The sequence below is a fragment of the Rhinolophus ferrumequinum genome, chromosome 3, assembly GCF_004115265.2.
Source record: "Rhinolophus ferrumequinum isolate MPI-CBG mRhiFer1 chromosome 3, mRhiFer1_v1.p, whole genome shotgun sequence".
Classification (NCBI taxonomy): Eukaryota; Metazoa; Chordata; class Mammalia; order Chiroptera; family Rhinolophidae; genus Rhinolophus; species Rhinolophus ferrumequinum.
This window is the reverse complement of record NC_046286.1, coordinates 31,838,967-31,858,987: the sequence shown is the minus strand read 5'-3', so window position 1 is coordinate 31,858,987 and position 20,021 is coordinate 31,838,967. Positions and strand designations below refer to the sequence as shown.

General features: G+C 33.0%; 1 protein-coding gene across 1 annotated transcript in view; it reads left to right on the top strand.

The window, feature by feature from the left end:
- LMBRD1 (LMBR1 domain containing 1) overlaps nt 1–20,021 on the top strand; it is an 88,286-nt gene that overhangs the window by 24,298 nt on the left and 43,967 nt on the right. Inside the window, exons 4-7 of the mRNA XM_033103010.1 lie at nt 2,136–2,233; nt 4,561–4,628; nt 11,598–11,686; nt 14,057–14,130. Of these exons, the coding sequence (XP_032958901.1) occupies nt 2,136–2,233; nt 4,561–4,628; nt 11,598–11,686; nt 14,057–14,130 (329 nt within the window). The remainder of the gene's footprint in view (nt 1–2,135; nt 2,234–4,560; nt 4,629–11,597; nt 11,687–14,056; nt 14,131–20,021) is intronic.

Here is a 20,021-nt window from a genome sequence, read left to right as displayed (position 1 = left end):
GCTGTTTTATAGTCTCTCCAGCAAAGTGTGGGAATGTCAATTGTTCTACATTCTTGTCAACATTTGGTATTATCAGTTTAATTTTAGCCATTCTAAAGGGTCTGCAGTATCTCATTGTGGGTTTAGTTTGCATCTTCCTGATGACTAATGACACTGCGCACCTTTTAAAATGTGCTTATTGGCCATTTTTTTCATATTCTATGGTGAAGTATCTGTTGGTCTTTTGTCCATTAAAAGAAAGTTTGTATTTTATTGAGTTATAGGAATTATTTTATCTTATTTTGCTAATTGAATATAATGGTAATTTACATAATTATAAGATCATCTATCACTCTAGTCCAGGAATACTAGGAATGTTTATGAAAAATTAGGCTCTTTGGCTATACAGAGGGTGCCAAAAAATATATATACACATTTTAAGAAAGGAAAACACTGTATTAAAAGTGTAATACTCAATATATACCGATACGAAAAGATGAATACAAGTCATGTGTATACAACTTTTTTGGCACCCCCGGTGTAAAGGCCAAGGCAACCAGGTAGTAGACACAAGCGACATACTGAGGTTGCACCCAGACCGTACTGCATCTGTTCAGTTAGCAGTTTTTGGCATGTGGCTATCAGTCCACTGAACTTCATTATACTAATTCAGGGTTTTTTCCTGTTCTATAGAAATTATTTGATTATTTAAATCATAATAATGTTACGGTATTTAGGCTGATTTATAGTCCTGTCCCTTTTATGTTTAATTTTTTTAAAGCTTTTAGAATACGTACTTATTTGTTTACTTTTTAAAATATGTTTATTTCCACTGGCTCTTAGATTTGTAATAGACATGTTAGTACTAAATACTCCCTGGTTTGTAGTAGAAACACAATACTCATTACGCTTAATAATGTACTGTCTTTATTAGTTTCTCATAACATTTAAAGACGGCATAAATTTCACTAAATATCTGTAGTGCCAAAATTTAGTATGCTGACAGTCATTTTGTAATTGCTCAGTATAAATTAACTCTGACCTTTCTGTTGGTTATTTAGGGCTCTTTTTACGCTGAGATTTTTCAGCTATGTTGGGTTTAGTGGGGGCCGTATCATAAGAGGCCTCCAGATAAATGAGGTAGTGCTAGGAAGTATTAAGATCATGTTTAAAAATTCTATAACTCAGACAGTCATTCCTTCCAATATAATAAGTCATAGAGGTTTTATTGTACATTATTAACAGATGCTTTACAAAGGAGTATGATGATTATCATACTGTGATTGCTTTATATAATTATATTGTTACTATTATTTCCATGAACTTATGTGTATGCAGATAAATTTAAATACATGGAAGATTTGAAAAGAAAGTTCTGAGGTAGGTTTAACTCTTCGAAAAGTTGTTTATGCTGTTTTTATTGTTAACTGTACTCTATTTTTGGCTGTTCAAATTTTAAGTTCCATATGAATTAAAAGAAATATTTTGATTTACTGCTGGTTGACAGTATCTCAAATCCAACATTATTTTAAAAACAGGTAAATAGTAATTCATGTCAATTAACTTTGATTTTACTATTTTACTGTTCTTACCTTTTCTCTAACTTGATTTGTATAGGAGCTTTTTCATAATACTCCATATTTTAAACTTAGATTTGGGAAATTATTGGTATCAAAAGGACATTATAATTATAGCTGTTTCTTTAACTTGAGTTACTGGCAACTGTAACAGTTGTATCAACTGGACTGGATTTTAAGTTGGAAGAAATATAAAAGTTAATGTTCATTTAAATGAGATAGATGGTTCACAAGAAATTCTTAGCACTGTGTTGTTGAGTGCATAGTAAGAGCTCAGATGTTAGCTGCCACAAGTGTTATTGGCATAGTTATCATTATTATTGTTAAAAATTGCTGTGTGGTTTACCTGAATTATGATTTGTTATCTAATAGTGTTACCGATTTCTTGGGACAGGTCAACAAAGGTTGATTTAATTTTTTACATGTAAACATAGAGTTATCAGTATAAGGACCAGATGGGGGAGTGAATTTGGTATGTGATTATATACATGTATATAGATAAAATTCATAAATATACATATAATAGTTATTAAGTTTATATGTGTTTAGTAGAACTCAGTTTATTATTTCTTTCCACAGCCTTATATTCCGTTATATTATTCTGTGTGTTCCTCTGGATCCCTTTTGTCTACTTCTACTACGAAGAAAAGGATGATGATGATACTGGTAAATGCACTGTAAGTGTCCTTATTTTAGAGGTCTCACTTTAGGGAGGGAAAGATTATTTCCTCCTTTTTCAAAGAATGGTGTGACTGAATTTATTGTCGAGCAGTGTTTTCTAATAGAAGCATAACGTGAGCCACATGTGAAATTTTAAATTTTCTAGTTGCCACATTAAAATAAGTAAAAAGGAATAGTTGAAATTATTTTAATATGTTACATTTAATGTCATATGTTTCAAGTATTATCATTTCAAAATTGTCAAATCATATTATTAGTGAAATAGTCTTTTTTTCCACACTATTTTAAATTTAGAGTGTATTTTACACTTACAGCCATCTCAGTTCAAACTAGCCAGATTTCAGGTGCTCATTAGCCACACGTAACTTGTGACTATTGTTTTAGACAGATCAATTGCAGAGTGGGGATTAGTAAACTTTTCTGTAAGTATTAGTAAGTATTTTAGGCTTTAAGAGCCATATAGTCTCTGTCTCAACTACTCAACTCTGCTGTTGTAGTGTGAATACAGCCAGACAATGAGCATGATATGATGCAATAGAATAGGAGGTGGGCTACCTGTGGCCCACAAGGTATAATTTGCTGATCCCTGTTCTAGGGCGTAAGGGAACACTTGCAGACTGTTCTTACTAATCCAGGATAACATTGATACAAAAACCTGATAAATGTAACACATATGCATGTCTGAAACTGCAGACCAGTGTTACTTAAGTATTGGTATAAAAATATTAATTAAAATATTAGTAAATCGAATGCAGGGGTATCTTAAAAATACATTAATATAGAATAATTGAGTTAGACTTATCTCTAGAGTGCATGACTAGTTTAGAATCAGCATATCTATTAATATATAACAATTTAATAGGTTGAAGAAGAATTTGTGGAAAGGTATTTGTCAAAATTGAACATTTTGATTTAAAGGGAAAAAACAGCTTTAAAAGAATACGTCTTTTGTCTTTTTATTGAGTTACGAAAATTTGTTTTATGCTTTGTTTATGTTTTGTATTTAAGTACAAAAACAAATATATTGATTCAAAAGTCCAGCCTATGCTTAACCATGCTAATTAAAACCTTAAAGCATTTGCACTGAGATCAGGAGTAAGTACATCAACAAAGGAGTAAGTATTTTAAATGATTCCCAGAGTGGCAATCAGTATAGTTTGTTAGAGAATAAAATAAGATGTTTAAATATTATAAAGAATGTCAAAATTACTATTTGCAGATACTATATAACTCTATATTTGAAAATCTAAGGTATGTAAGATAAAGTGGCTGGTTACAACTTTAATGTTAAAAACCGAATGAGAAATAAGCTTTCTTTATTCACTTTTCTAAAGTGCATCTTCTTTAGCACTTCGGTTGATCTGAAGATCGTCTTTACCTTTACTTTAGGTTTTTTTTCCCCCTAAAGACTATCTTAACTTCTTTGCAAACAAGAACTAATATGCAGTATGAATTTAACTTTTGGAAGGTCATTTTGAGACTTCATTAAACTGAGAGACAGATAATGTTTTTTCTCAGTAATTTAACTTTTTCTTTGAGATGAACTTTTCTTTCCATATTTAGAATATCCAGCTTTGTGTTTTTTTTTTTTATATTTGGATTACATTGTGGGCACCAAGCAAAACACAGACTTGAAACACCTGAGTTCCTGGCTTCAGGTTCCTGTTTAATCACTTACCACCTGAGAGACTTAGAGCAAATTATTTAACCTCTCTGGGCTTCATCTTCTTTATCTCTAAAGCAGGGATGAGAACACGTACTTCAGAGTTGTTGTGAGAATGAAATGAGTTAACATATGTAAGGTTCATAGAACAGTCCTTGTATGGTATATGTTTTGTCTATTTAAATATGTTTTAGATATATTTTATATATATTACATGTTTCATATATAATACATACATACATATATACTTATACAGATGTATGTATATTAAATATTATAATTATAACCCATTTTGGTAAATTGGAGTAGGGGCATTGTAGATTCTGATTGCTCCCTGTTTGGGGTAATATTTTATTAAATATTAAGATAATTTTACTAAAGATGCCCATTGGAGAATTAATTATGCTTTAAGTGTACTCCTTTTCACAAGGTCTAACCATTGAAAAGATTTTAAAAGCTAGTGTAGTTTGCAAAGATATTTAAGATGTGGCATACACATTGTTTTTCTTTAAATTTTAAGATTTTTTTTCAACAAGGGAAACTTTACACAGTTGAATATAAACATACATTTGATGTGAAAATACTGGTACACTGTAGCAAGAATATTTTATAGTTTAAAGTTATTACTAAATGGTATACTTTTCCCCCTTTGACATCTAGCAAATTAAAACGGCACTTAAGTATACTTTGGGATTTGCTGTGATTTGTGCACTTCTGCTTTTAGTTGGGTAAGTATTGATTTTTTTCCCCTGAAAATTGAAATAGCATTATTTTAATAATAATAATTCAGAAAAGTCTAGGAAAGAATAAAACGAAATTTAAAAATAAAGAACAAACCAGATTTTATATTACCACAAAGTAATAACCACAGTTAACCTTTTTGACTATGTTGTTCTATCTAGACATTTTTTATGTGCTCAAATACATGCAGAATGCAGCCTCCTCTACACATATACCCTCTATGTGGTAACGTTACATAAATGTGATTATGTTTTATGTAATTCTTCAAAATCTACTTACTGACATTGTAGGCATCTCTTCAGTATAATACATGTAGATCCATCAATTATTCTGTATTGCATTCCACTTAAGATACAACAATTTATTTGACTGATCTTCTAGTGATGACTACTTGGCTATTTATGATATTTTTTTTCCATTCTTATAAATAATACTTTAATGAAAACCCTTGTCGGTGTATCTTTTAAGATTTGATGCATCAATCTTTAAATCTTTGAATTTAATCTTTACCAATGAGTTCTTCTTTAATTCTTCCTTAAATTTTTATACTAATATCAATAAAGTTTTGCACAGTTTTTATACATTTGATTTTTCTCTTTCGAAAACATTTGTCCTTCTTAATGGGAGGCATTCTTGTTAAAGTCTTGCTTTTTTTTTTTTTTAGGAAATATGTGAGGTGCTAATACGTTTTTTAAAGTTTCTGTTTAAAATTTGGTCTCAGAAATTTAAATAAATGAAAAATTTCATTTATCGAATACAATTTGTGATGAGAATAAAACTGATAAATAACTTTTTGTAGTCCTAGGAGTTGTTAGAACGCAAATGTTCTACAGTCAAGGCATATTTCCAGTTCCTTTGTGTGCCCGCCTTGATGTGTCATGAAAGATAATACTTGTTGAAAGGACATTTTTTAATGGTTTTGCTACTTATTTTAGCTATTGAATAAATTTCCTAAAGTGTCTCTTGACCTTTTAAAGAAAGATAAATCTAGTTACGTGAATTTGCTTTGTAAATGTGTAGGTCCCTTATCTGTAAACCTAAACTGTCTAGAACAGATTAGCAAACATTTGTTAAAGGGTGGGTCGTAAGTATTTTAAGTTAGAGGTCCATATGGTCTCTGGTGGGTACTCAACTACTCACCTTTCCTCTTGTACTAGCTCTAAAGTAGTTGTTACTTGCAAACACAGGCAGTCAGTAGTTTGCCAGCTCCTGATTTAGAGCATGATTGAGAACCATCCATAAAACCACAAATCTTTGTAACTGCCAGAACATCTGTCCCAGGCAGAGGGATCCTGAAGTTTATTCTAAAATATACTTTTTTTTTTTCATGGAAAGTCACGTTCAGTCCTCATTTAGAGAGTTTACATTTTGCACAATTTTAATAAGCTTTAGCTGATTCTCTAGATGATATTTATTTATTTAAAAGCAGTATATAAAAATGAAGCAGACGGTTCCTTGAAAATAATAACGAGAAGCAACAGTTTGACTAGCCATCTTTAACAATATAATATTCACTTATTTTTCAAATATTTATTGTGTACTTGTTATGTTCCAGATACAGTACAAGATGCTGGTAAAACAGCAATTAATAGAAAAGACAACTTGTCCTTCTCGTGGAGCATACATTTAGGAGGCGTTAGGGGGACAGGGAAAGAAAATAAAAATAGGTGTGTTAGAGGTGTGAAATTTTAGCAAAGGCAATGCTGAGAAGGCACTTGAAGGAAGAGGGAGCTATGAATATATGTGGGGGTAGTGCATTACAGTCAGAGCCAAGAGCAAGTGACAAGCCCTGAGGCAGGAAAGTGTCTGCATGTTCCAGACAGAGTGAGGAAACTAGTGTGGCTGGTGTGGAGTGAATGAAACATGGAGTAGCTGAAGATACGGTCAGAGGTAACTAGAGAGGCCTGATTTAGTAGGGCATCATAGACCATGTAAGGACTTGGACATTTATTCTGAGGGAGATGAGAAGCTATCAGAGGGCTTTTTGTCATTGAGTGAACAACTGACACTTTAAAAGCAACTCTGGATGGTGTTTTGAGATTTGACTTTATGGATGTAAAGGTAGAAACATGAGATCTGTTGGGAAGTTATTGAAATAACCTATGCAAGGTATGATGGTAGCAGTAGTGAGTTATTTCTGCCTATCATGTGAAGAGGGAGCCAGTGGGATTTTCTGACAGGTCAGATAGTTGGGGTATGAGAGAAAGAGGAATTGGGAATGTACGTAGTCAGAGTTAGACTAAAACATCTGAGGAATGCTTCTCTCACTTTTGATGCCAACTAATTTTGGGGGCTTCCTGAATCCACCCTCAGGTTTGATAATTCTCTAGAAGGAATCACACAACCCACTAAAAGCAATTATATTCATGGTTACCATTTATTACAGATACAAATACAGGGTAAAATCAACCAAAATAATATGCATGGGACAGTCTGGGAGGATTCCAAATATGAAGCTTCTGTTGTCCTCAGGACATGTTACCTTTCTGGCATCGACCTCTGACATTGTGCATAGAGTAATGCTAACCAGAGAAGCTCACAAGAACCTTGGTGCTGAGTTTTTATGTAGGCATCCCTGGTGGATTGCCCATGTAGTTATCTCAGCCTCCAGGTTAACTGATGCCACATGATCAGAAGCCCCCACCTTAAATCCCAGGGTTGGTCTCTCTGGCCCACCACCTAAGATTGGGAGTGCCAGCCTCTTCCCTAAACGAAGACACTCCTATCAGGTGTGACATAATTCCCTCTCAGAGCCATTGGCAAAATTTAGACCTCTTTTTGGGCAAGACCAAATTCTTTACTACACAGGAAGGGTGACGTTGCCATCAACTGAGACAGGCAAATCTGAAGGAGGAGCAGGTTTGGTGGGGGAATATCAGAAGCTCAGTTTGGTTCACGGTAAGTTTCACAGGCATTCAGGAAGAGATACTGAGTAAGCCACTAGATCAGGCATTAGGAAACTCAGATTTTAGTCGCTGGTCTTCCAGTAGCAATACCTAACTCCAATGAGAAAATGAGTTTTATCCTTTGTAAAATGTGAGAGAGAAGACTGATTGCTAAATACTGCTCCCTGTGCCTCCCTTTGCCTTTCTCATTACTAGGATCCTTTTGTAGTTGAGTTGCTAATGTTGGCTATCAGGTGGATAACAGGCCAGAAGGAATGGCATCCAACGCACCGATATAGGTGAAAGGCTTTGATTCAGGTGGAATGATATTTCCTTTGTTGTTATAAGAGGGATAAAAAAATGAAAAGAGATTCAGGTAGGTTCCTAAGTTTGGTATGCAATTGAAAGAGTTCCTCTCTGATTGGTTTCCATTTTCTCATTGATGTTTGAAACAGAGTCATCTGTCAGCTGAGGGCATAGACATAAAGGCGAGTATGTGCATTCTTATATTTCCCAAGTCTGAAGTTTGGGAATAAAACACTAGTAGTATTTTTGTTATACAGGATCGTGTTCTTATTACCATATGTAAATATTTGAATTGAGGTACACATTTAGGTTAAGTGATCGACTAAATTTCCTGAAATTTTCTTGAAAGTGACATATTACTAGTTTTTGTTAAGTGATTTACTTTTGATCAAAGAGATAATTTTATGGCACAAATGTGATCTAGGTTTGATTAATTAATGCAGCTAACATTTTTGGAGCGTTGGCATGTTGGGTAGTGTGCAGGATACTAGAGAGAAAGAGGGAGGGTCGTGGTCTCTGTCCTCAGTGTTCACAATGGTTAGAGATGCAAATAACTTGAATTGCAGTATTTAAGTGCTCTAATAAGAGGTGTCGATGGTGGAATAGTAAGTGTCTACCCTTGCTGTAGGAATTCTACCTTGCAGAATCAGGGAAGACCTAAGAGGAAGTAATATTTGAATTGAAATTTGAAAGAGTAGAAATTAGTCAGCAGACTAGAATTAAAAAAAAAAAAAGATGAATGACATGTATAGTGCATTGGTCTGATCAGAATGCCGTAAACAACAGACATGTGTTTTCTCACAGTTCTAGATGCTAGAAGTCCATGATCAAGGTGCTGGCAAGTTTTTCTTCCTGGCTCTTGGACAGCCACCTTCTCACTTGTCCTCATATGCTTTTTCCTGTTTGTTCTCACTGGGGGAGAGAGAGTGCTCTCTGGTATCTCTTCCTCTTATCAGGACACCAATTCCATCAGGAAGGTGGAAGGTGGTCCCTTAGGACCTCATTTAACTTTAATTACCTCCCTGAAGGCCCAGTATCCAAATATCCTTATGTTGGTGGTTAGGGCTTCCATAGATGAATTCTCTATTTTCAAATCTGCTAAATTAATTTTAAATCTATTGAAATTCATTAGCCTTTCCTTTGTCTTTTCCTGAAGGGATAATCATCTGTATTTATCTTATTCAGTGAGTCAGATTGGGTATAAAATATTTTTACTAAGTAGTTTTTCAGTTTTACTGTTTTCAAGAGTGTGAGGGAAATTTTTGATCTTACAAGGCTCGAGTTCTTATCTTGATCTAATACCATGTGTCGTTTTTTTTTTTTTTTTGAGAGGGACAGAGATTAGGAAAGTATACCTTTCCACCACACAAATCTAATTATAGCAAGAACCCTTAACCAAAAGTTGATCACCATTTTTTTTATGTCATCACCATTTAGCAAATGCCTGATAATCTTAACTGCTATCTTCTCATCAAAATTGATGTATGTATTCCAGACTCATCTGACCTCAATTGCCTTTGCATCTGTTAGGAGGTATTCCTTTTTGTTTTATAGACCTTTGTCTGTAGGGCTGGTATTTTGTCAGTGAATACTGGTTTGCCCCTTCTGGTTGTTAGAAGGTTGAAATGCTTCCGTATCCTTCAGCTGCTGCTCTGCCTTCCTGAGTCTTCTTTCCCCATCCTGGGCCCATTTGAAGAATAAAGCCTGATTCAACAGGGTCTTCCAGAATTAAGGTTGATTCATCACTGCCTTTGCCATATTGGTTGTTAAATGTTTTAAGTATTACTGCTCAGGGTATCTAGACATTTAGTTGTAATTTTTGTGAATTCTGCTTATGGATGTTTGTCTTAGTTTATGTGAAAATACTTTACGTCTGTTTCTTAGATTGTACAAAACTATTGGCAAGGTTGCTAAGGAATCTGCTTTGGTTTCTGCTTTTTTTACTCCCTCTAGTTCCTACCTAAAATAACAATAAGTACTAAAATGTTAACTCTCTGCTGAACCTCTTATAAATAAACATTTTCCCGATGTCATTCTGACAGCAGTTTGAACCATTTAACTGATTTTTTGTGTGTGTGGTGGGGGATTTAACTTTTTTTTTAAATACTCCTATAAAGTTTTCTCTGGTGTTATTCTCTGTTAAATATTTGAACTGCTAGAGAACCAGCTCAGGAGTTTTGAACACGAAAGTATCATCAAGAGCAAGACTTAACAAATTTATTTCTACCACTGGACAGAAACTTTGATTACTTAAAACTGACATAGATATTTAATATTCTAGGTATGAATGCTATTTTTAGATATTTGTAATATCTATTTCTGTTTTAATAGTACTATAGGTGATATTTTGTACAACGTAGTTTTCTCCCGTATCACAAAATTGGTTATTCCTAGCTCACAAGTTCAAAATATAAATATATCTGGAAAAATCTCTGTTCAAAAAATATAGAGGGACATTATGTAGATAATTTTTTCTTGCTTGGTTTATGTTTTTGTTCAAATGCTAATAAAATAGTTAATATCATTATAGAAGTGTAATATGCATTTTTTGATTCCACCCTACTGCGTTTGTTGAATTGTTTTTGATTTTATAGTCAGGGCAACAAATAACCAACTTTTTGCATTTATTGCTGTATCCCTCTGGGTAATCACTTTTCTCTCTAAAAGTTGGTAAGAAATAAGTCAAGTCCCCAAGATTAAGAAGAGTTGTAGTAAATTGACATAAATGCAAATAGAAGTTTAAATAACCGCCTGACATGCTTTGATGCATTCATCTTTTTATAAGAATAAAAAGGATCAGTAGTACCAAAGAGTAAAGGTTTCTAAAATTAAAAAAAAAATTGAATAATTGCTTTGTTTTACATGCAAACATTATCAGAGCAGATACCTTAACATATTGTTAAACTCATTCAGTATTTTCTCTTTACAAAAGAAGATAGATATTACTGCTTTGCTTATAATTAAAATACAGTTGGGGAAAAGGTAGTGATAGAGTTACTTCCTATATATTTTGATTCTCTACATTTACAATCTAAGGAATACTCAGCACTTTACCTTAAACTCTTGATTGTGTCCTTGTTTCTGAGCTAGATAACAAATGGCTATCCCCTCCTTCCTTCTCTCCCTCCCTCCATTTTCTTCCAGCCTAAGCTCTTGGGAAGCTTAGCTATCACTGTTACTTCCAGGGTCCCCCTTCAACTGTGGATTGAAAAATAAAGTAGAAACTATTTTCATTATGTGTATTTGGTAGAATCTTGCAAGATATAGAAAAATACTAAGAAGAAAGTAAAAATCAGCCCTAGTCCTACAACGAGATATTTACTAAAGTTTATTCTGGCATATTCCCTTTCAATCTTTTTCTATGCATATAAATATATGAAATCATTACATATATTTATATTCTGTTCCCCTGATTAACATAGGAGATTCTTAACCTTTTCTATGCCGTGGACCTTTTTGACCATTTTTAGCCTATGGCTCCTCAAAACATTTTTGAATTCAAAAAATAAATAGGATTACAAAGGAAACTAATTATACTGAAAGCAGTAATAAAAGTATTGAAACAAATTTGTGATATAATAAACACATAGGTAGGAAACTTCTTATATACCCTCTGTGCGTGGTGCAAATTTTATTTGCTAATTTTTTTGGGGGGGAAGATGATCTTTGTTTAAAAAATTACTAAAAATTGAGTTTCAGACCGTCTTCTTCTATTCAACTTTTTATCTTTAAAACCATTTAACAGAGTTATTTTCTCCTTTATAGTGCTTTTGTTCCATTGAATGTTCCCAATAATAAAAATTCTACAGAGTGGGAAAAAGTGAAGTTCCTGTTTGAAGAACTTGGAAGTAGTCGTAAGTATTCTTTGAAAAAAAAAATCAAAGTCCATAATTATATCATATGATCCTCAGGACTTTTTTGAGTAGCCTGTTTTTATGCTGTTAAGAATTTAACTGCACAATTGTTTTAACTTGTGGTTAAAAATATGCTACACAAATTAGAAGCTTTGTGCTGTTAAGACTCACTTTTAGTCATCTAGTTATTATGTAGCTAGTCCTTTGACTTCTTCATAAAATTACTTTGTTGAAAAGAAAATCTTCCAAGTATTTTAGCAGTGAAGGTCTTACTGTTTCTATGTGGCCTCTAATTCACTTTGGATTATATAGAATAATATGTTAATGAAATGTGCTAGATATATTGGGTTTTTAAATTTTAACTAATGAGAGAATCTTATATTGCTGTTTGATTGTGGTTATGTAATCTTTTATGTGGAAAATATAAATTGCAATGGTTTTGTGTGGATGAAATAATATTATAAATTCATCTCACCAAAACATATTGGGATTACTTTTTCAGAGCTTTCTTGAACCTAATCAACATGACCTTGGTTTTTGAAGGAAAAGAAAATAGTCAGGCTTAGCAGCTTAGGTTAAGAAAATTGTTTAATCATTGAAAAATATAGTTAGCATTAGAAATTGATATCAAATAAGAATGTGTTCTTATTACTCAGAATTTTATGTGAATTTGAGCATAGTAACTTTATTTTCAAAGAAAACTAGCATACTTATAAACATTATGCTGAAAATTTTTATTGCTTTTGTATTTATTCTTTTTAATAGGTCCTATACATCCTTTGATCAGCAGTTTTTTCTCTTTACCCAGATACAATATTAAACGATGATTAAATTAAGTCTTGGAATCTTTGCTGTACAACTTCTTAATTTTCTTGCTTTCCACTTAAGTTTTCATCTTGTAAATTGTGGTCCATTAATATCTTGCTGATACTAGCAAGAATAAAGATAGCAGGCCTGGCATCTACTAATACTGAATTGTCAGGTTTTATGCACCTGATCCTATTGCCGAGAAATAAATTGCTTCTTCTCTTGCAGTTAACTCGTCCAGGTCTCTTGAGTAGGTACTCTTCTGCCTATTCTATAAGTCATGCTAGTCTTTGAGTATTAGTGTAACTTGAATCACTGATTGTGTAGGTAGCATTATTCTAATTTCTGTAATTTCATTCTCTTTAGTCTTAATGTTTTTTTAATTTCAAATCTTAAACATTATATCCTAGAGTACATTTTGCTTATCACTATTAGTAATATTAACTTTTTTAATTGGCTACATATGTTAGCATAATACTCCATTTTTATCAATTCTAAGATGCATATTTTTTCATATTTTTATTATCTCTAATTTTGGGATGTATTTTATAAGTGATAGTACCTTAAAATTGGTATCAGCTAAATGCCAGACCTCTCCTAGTCAGTCATATGTACACCTTATGTTGATACTTCTAGTAATAGCTTCAACGTCTTTGATAAAAATAGTATAAAATTTGCCTTGTTTAATTTGTGAATTTGTTAATAATATGATCTCTTCAAATGTTAAGTAAAACTGAGATGTCGTTTTTAAGAAGATTGATTATTCTAATTTTATTATTTATGAGAAATTAATATTGATACATTAAGTTAATGAAAAAAATATATTTAATTCCACAGGACCTGCATTTAAACTACATCACTACAGGTCCAATAGGACCTATATGAAAACTAGAAAAATTAATATTACTCTCATTTAAGAATATTATAATTTGCATAGTATTTCATTGCATAAGCTGGTATATTTATTTGAAAGTGTCACCTGTGCTCCTTGCTCATTGGTGTCTTTTAAATAATTTCTGAAATCTAACTTGTTAACATAGTTTTTCTCTTTTGGTTATGTTTGAATCTATTCCTGTTTGCTGTATTTTTTTCTTTTTTTTCCTGCCAAATGGGTAAGCTAGCTCCTTTCAATGAGTGAAATAAACCCTTTAAGATTTTAGTTTTAGGATGTGTATTAAAAATTTATTTGAAAATTAAGAATAAACGAAGAGTATCAAGATTGAGGAGAGAGGCAAGGAAGCCTCAAGGTCAGTGGCTTTTCCTATGTAATGCTATTGCTCAAGGTCTGCCATTGAGAAAGGCCAGGAAAATTTTTTGCTACCTTTTGAGCATCTAGTATTTTGCTGATATTGTTTTAGGCTCAATAATGAGGCAGTAATTTTCCTCTTTAATTTTAAGAGGTGAAGGAAAGAACATCTTAGTCTGAAAGATTTTTTACAAATCAATTTGTAAAGAGCCATTTAAAAACTCTTTGCTCCACTTGGAGTTAGCACTTCAAGGACGAAGGAATACATTTGAATAGTATATATGTGCATTTTTAATAGTGTTTTTCTTCCTTTGCAGATGGTTTAGCTGCCTTGTCATTTTCCATTAGTTCTTTGACCTTGATTGGAATGTTGGCAGCTATAACTTACACAGTAAGTATAATGGTGATCATTAAGTTAAAATTAGAGAATCACTTTATGAAGCAATTTTTTAAAAAATACTTAGTCATATATTCAACTTTATTCTATTTTCCTCTTTAATATTTTAGTGCTTTCATTTTTTTTCTTGAGTTTTCTTTACTTAGAAGAGGGTTAATTTTTAACTACTTAGTCACAATCATTTTAATCTGTATTTGTGAAATTTAATATTCAGAAACAAATATTACAACAAACATTGTTAACCTTGAAGGTGGTTATAACCAAGCAATAATAGATTTAGTGATTTATAAGCATACTAGAACTCTAAACCATAGGTCAATATCAGTTACTGATTCAGTAAATTTATCTTACTTAGGGGTACAGGGCTTTTAAAATCAGATATTTTATGTAACTTGATATTCTCTAGTATATGTAATCCAATCTTAGAGACTTTGATTTTTTTCCCATCTTTCTGGAAATGGTAAGCTATGAATTATAATAACCTGACAAACTTGTGTACAGAGTACTTTTTGAGTTTTTCACTCAAATTACAGAGAAACAGCTAGTAATAAATGCTTCTTTACCTATTTTCCGAAAGAGTTGTGCATGAAGCTTTAAATTATCTGGAATCTTTTCAGATTAATGGAGTTTATATTTAGAACATTCTTGATTCTTGCAGTGATGGAAAATGCTGGTTATAAAGAAAACCTTTTTTGTTGTTTCAATATGTTTTCCCTAAGACATAAAAGAAATGGGCTATTAGTATGATAGAATCTAGTTTTGTTATATAATCATTTGTGTCATAATGTATAATGAAAGAAATCTAAAATACATGCATTTTGATATGTTTCTGGTGCTTATTTGGATACTCAGTTTTATTATTATCATTTTTGTTTTTGTCATGCATTACTACACGAGCAATTTGCCATCTGATATCAGTGGGTAATTATCTTCCCATCTTACAAAACATATGTATAGCATATGAGTTATTTGTCTTTTAAGAAGCAATCATCAGTTAGTAATGAATTAAGAGTTAGAACGGCACTCTAATTGCTATTCTGTGACACATTTGTTATACTGATCTTGGGTTTGTGTTTTAGCCTCGCTGGGTCAGTGTCTGCCCCATTAAATGGTAATAGAAAATGCCTCTTAGGGATTTTTGAAGGTCAAATAATATTGTTTGTAAAATTGCTTTGAAAACTATAAGGGAAATAAATATGTACCAGTCAATGAAAGATCAGGCATGAGAAAAAAATGGAAAACAGGATACTGATATGTAAGTAAGGCAATATCAAGAATTATGAAAGGTCTAAGGTTTTACCCTACTTGCAGCCTGCTGCAGTTTCATGGATGTCGAAGCAAGACTTCTGGGTTAGAAACAAAGAACTTTATATAACTTAGAACCATAGCAGTAGCCATAGCATGAGCATTTTCGTGTGCCAGTTCCCTGAATCCCAGTTGCCATGGGGCAACGTGAACAGCACCAGATGAGACTTTCACATAGCAGAGGAACCTTGAGTTAGGGAAGCTGAGTCTTTTGTAATGGACAGTAAGCGTGCCTGCCCTTTGCTCCAGAGGAAGATGGTGTTTTTGTCTTCTAAGGTAATTTGCTGTGCAAACATCCTTGAAAAGATAGTACAGAAAAAGGGGGAGAGGAGGCAATCAGTGCTTGGCTTGCAAGATGTACAGAAATGAGACTCATGGAAAATTACCTCCCTACGGTCAAGTGATAGATGCTATGAATAAAATAAGGCAGTGTAAGGGGATAGACAATAATGGAGGCTGATTTTTCTGTAAAGGTCAAGAGTGGCTTCTCTAACATCTGAGCAGAGAGCTGAGTGAACTGACAGAGCCAGACATGAGGGAAGAAAGAGTAAGTGCAAAATCCTGAGATAAGCACTTGTATGCAGTATCGGATAATAGCAAGGAGGCAAAGCCAGTGTGCTGGAGCCCAGTTGACCAGAAAGAATGGCCGAAGTTTAGACGAGAAATAGCCAGGGGCCATGTTACCTAGAGCCTTAATGGACCATAGTTGGGATTTTGAATTTTACTTTGATTGAGATTAGAAAGCACTGGAAAGTTTTAAATGGAAACATAATAGAGACTGACTAACGTTTTAACAGTATTACTGTGGTGGCACTGAAAAAAACTGGGATGTTAAGTGGGAGTGGGAAAAATGTGTGACATTATTTAAAATCTTTGAAAGAGATCTTCCTGTAGGAACAATAGTATTGTAAAGATACATATTTCAAAATATAATATTTTATATTCAAATTGAAACTGAAAATTATCATTTAAGCAATCAATTAAACCAAATAATCAAACTGACTTAGTTAAGATATCCTTAGAAGAGCTTTACTTTTCTAGAACTCTGGTTGGGCTGGGCTGAAGGACATTGAGAAAACAATCAAAGAACCTTATGATGAGGATGAGACTGGAAAGCAGAAAGATATAGAAGATATATTGAATAGAGAGGTGCCACTTAAGGTGTAAGACCGAGGCAGAGGGTCCAGTGTAACAGGATATCAAGATCAAACTACCCAGGAGTTATAGTACCTATTTTCTTTAAGTAGCATAAGCAATAAAATTATGATCCTTGGTGGAGATGCTTAAATGTGATCCCTCTTAAGTCCATGGGTCCCTTGAACTATTTTACCATCTAAATTTAGTCATCTCTAAAGTGGGAATAATATTTTATAAGGTTGTGAAGATTTAATTAAAGCATTCACCAAATCTTGGAATCTATTGGCCACTCAATAGTCACTAATAGCTCAAATTGTTAAATATTCACTGTTCCATGTGGTTCAAATTATAGTTCCCAATCTTTCCTCTTGCAGGGACAGTAAATTAGATGCTAACAGCAATTGTATCACCATCAATGAGAATGTGTATTGTGAAAAGATAAGTAAGTCAAAAAGGCATTCACGGTTGGTGGTTACTTGGATGTGTGTAGACAGATAAACATCATTTAAATAGCACTACAAGATATGCTCAAAACTCAGTGGGCGAATTTTTGCTGCCAAAGCACAGTCTGGCCAGTTTTGCTACTGAATGTATAAAGAGAGGAAGAAGGGTAGGATAGAGGAGACCTTGTTTAAGGGGGCAGCATGGTGTGTATAGCTGAGAGTAGTCATGAGTGTGAGTCTTTATGTAAAATACAATATCTGAACCCTAACTTCCCCATCTGTAAAAATGGGCCAATGATGCTCAAATTTTATTAAAAAGTGCTTGAAAATCAACTGTAGATAGGTGGTTTTATTATAGATATGTGGTTAATAATACTATTTATCATATTTGCTTGCAGATGCAAATTTTTCTCCTAACTTGTTACGGGCTTTTCATGGTGGAGCATGGGAGAGGGAGGGTATAGTACATATTCAAGGGAAGTAGAAGAGGTTTAACTTTAATTAGAGTACCCCAAGTGGGAAGTTAATACTTAGTGTACTTTGACCCTGAGTACAAAGAATTATTAAAGGTAAAAACATGCCTGTTATAGAATCTGTAACTGATAGTATTGAAACTAGAAGTTTTGTAATGTATATTTTAATACAATGAATTTCTTAGATATGCGTTATTGTTTACTTTAGAAACCAGTTGCTTATTTAAATTTTACCAAGATTATATCCACTGTACCACGTCTTAAGGAATAGCCAAATAATTGGGCGCTCAATTTTAGGAGAAGAACAATGTCAAACAACATTATCAGCTTGCCTTTTGTTTCCAGCTTAAATTGAAAGAGAATCTGATACTTTTTAAGTTAAAGGAAAAAAAGAAGCCTCTAGGCTGAGATATTTATGTAGATATTTTAATTTTTTGGTGCCATCAAGTGGGGAAATGTTGAATAATGAGATTTTCATAAAAATATAATAATACTATATGGACTACTGAAGTGCCTATAGAAGCAGTGACTACTAGACTTTTTATTATATGCACTCATAGTGAAAAATCGAACATGTCCTTCAGGATGTTTATGCATTTTATTTGTGTGTGTGTGTGTGTGTGTGTGTGTGTGTGTGTGTATGTTAATGTATATACATGTGATATAAAATATAAACTAATGGATTAAAGAAAATTTAAGTAATAAATTAAGGATTCAAAAGTAGAAATAAATCAAGCAGTGGTTCCCAGTAATCTTTGAAGACAGACATCCTCTTTAAAAGTAAAATTTCTCAGCTTTCCATGTTTCGTTGAGTCTGTGACACTGATTGTAAGATGCACCTCTATTTTATGTACCACTATAAGGAAAAGATCCCTGCCCATGCTTTTATATCATTTATAATTTTTGTTTTATATTAGTGAAAGAAGTTTTTTTACATAAGTACTTCAAAAAATCATATCACTCGTCTGCATACAAAACAAGGAAAATACAAGTGAAATAAATTGGAAAGGTATTCCTAAAACTTCACATTTGGGATGTAAGTCTTCTGAATCACTGTTTTTGATTGGTTATTCATGTACATGTTTTACTATACAAGATTGTCTTTTACTCGCATGATATTAAGAGAATTAATGACAGAGCTTTCCTTGAGAGCTCCACTCTTATCTTTTGGATTTTCTTTGAAGCTGCTAACACACCCATTGTGTAAATTTAAGTTGTTTTGTTGTTGTTTGTTTTGCTGTGGTTTCTTATTTTGCCATGTGAAAAGCTATATAGTTTTGCATTTATTTAAGTAGCAAAATGGCTTTCTACTTTGAGTATGTTCCTTTTTTTTTTAATTTATTGGGTTGACATTGGTTAATAAAATTACATAGGTTTCAAGCGTATGTATCTGTAGTACATCATCGATATATTGCATTGTTTATTTACCCGCCAGAGTCAGTTCTCCTTCCATCGTCATATATTTGACACTTTTTACCCTCTTCTACTTCCCTCTTCCACCCTTACTCTATGGTAACCACGAAACTGTTGTCTGGAGTTAGGAATTTTTTTTCTTTGTTTGTCCTGTTCATTTGTTGATTTCAGTTTTATATTCCACATATGAGTGAAGTCATATGGTTCTCGACTTTTTCTGTCTGACTTACTTCACTGAGCATGATAATCTCAAGATCTATCCATGTTGTCGCAAATGGCAGTATTTCATCGTTTCTTATGGCCGAGTAACATTCCATTGTATATATGTACCACATCTTAATCCCATCAGCTATCAAAGGACACTTTGGTTGTTTTCATTTCTTAGCCACCATGAATAATGCTGCAGTAAACATAGAAGTACATATATCCTTATGGATAAATGTTTTCAGGTTTTTTTGGGTAAATACCCAAAAGAGGGATTGCTGAGTCATATGGTAATTACATTCTTAAATTTTTGAGACCTTCTATACTGTTTTCCATAGTGGCTGTACCAGTACATTCCCACCAGCAGTGTATGAGGGTGCCTTTTTCTCTACAGCCTCTCTAACACTTGTTATTACTTGTTTTGTTGATAATAGCCATTTTAACAGATGTGAGGTGGTACCTCATTGTGGTTTTGAGTTGCATTTCCCTAATAGCCAGTGAAGTTGAGCATTTTTTCATATATCTGTTTGCTGTTTTTATGTCTTCTTGGAAGAAGTGTCTATGTCCTCTGCCCTTTTTAAATTGGATTGTTTATTTTTGTTGTTGTTGAGTTGTATGAGTTTTTTACATATTTTGGATATTAGTCCTTTATCAGGTGTTGTTTGCAAATATCTTCTTTCATTTGGTTGGTTGCCTCTTTGTTTTGTTGATGGTTTCTCTGTGGTGCTGAAGCTTTTTAGTTTGATACAGTTTTGCTTTTATTTCCCTTATCTTTGAGGTCAAATTCATAAAATCCTCCCCTGAACCCAAGGTCCATAAGTTTAGTACCTATGTTGTCCTTCTATGAAGTTTATTGTTTCAGGTCTTATGTTTAGGTCTTTGATCCATTTTGAGTTATTGTTCTATTTCT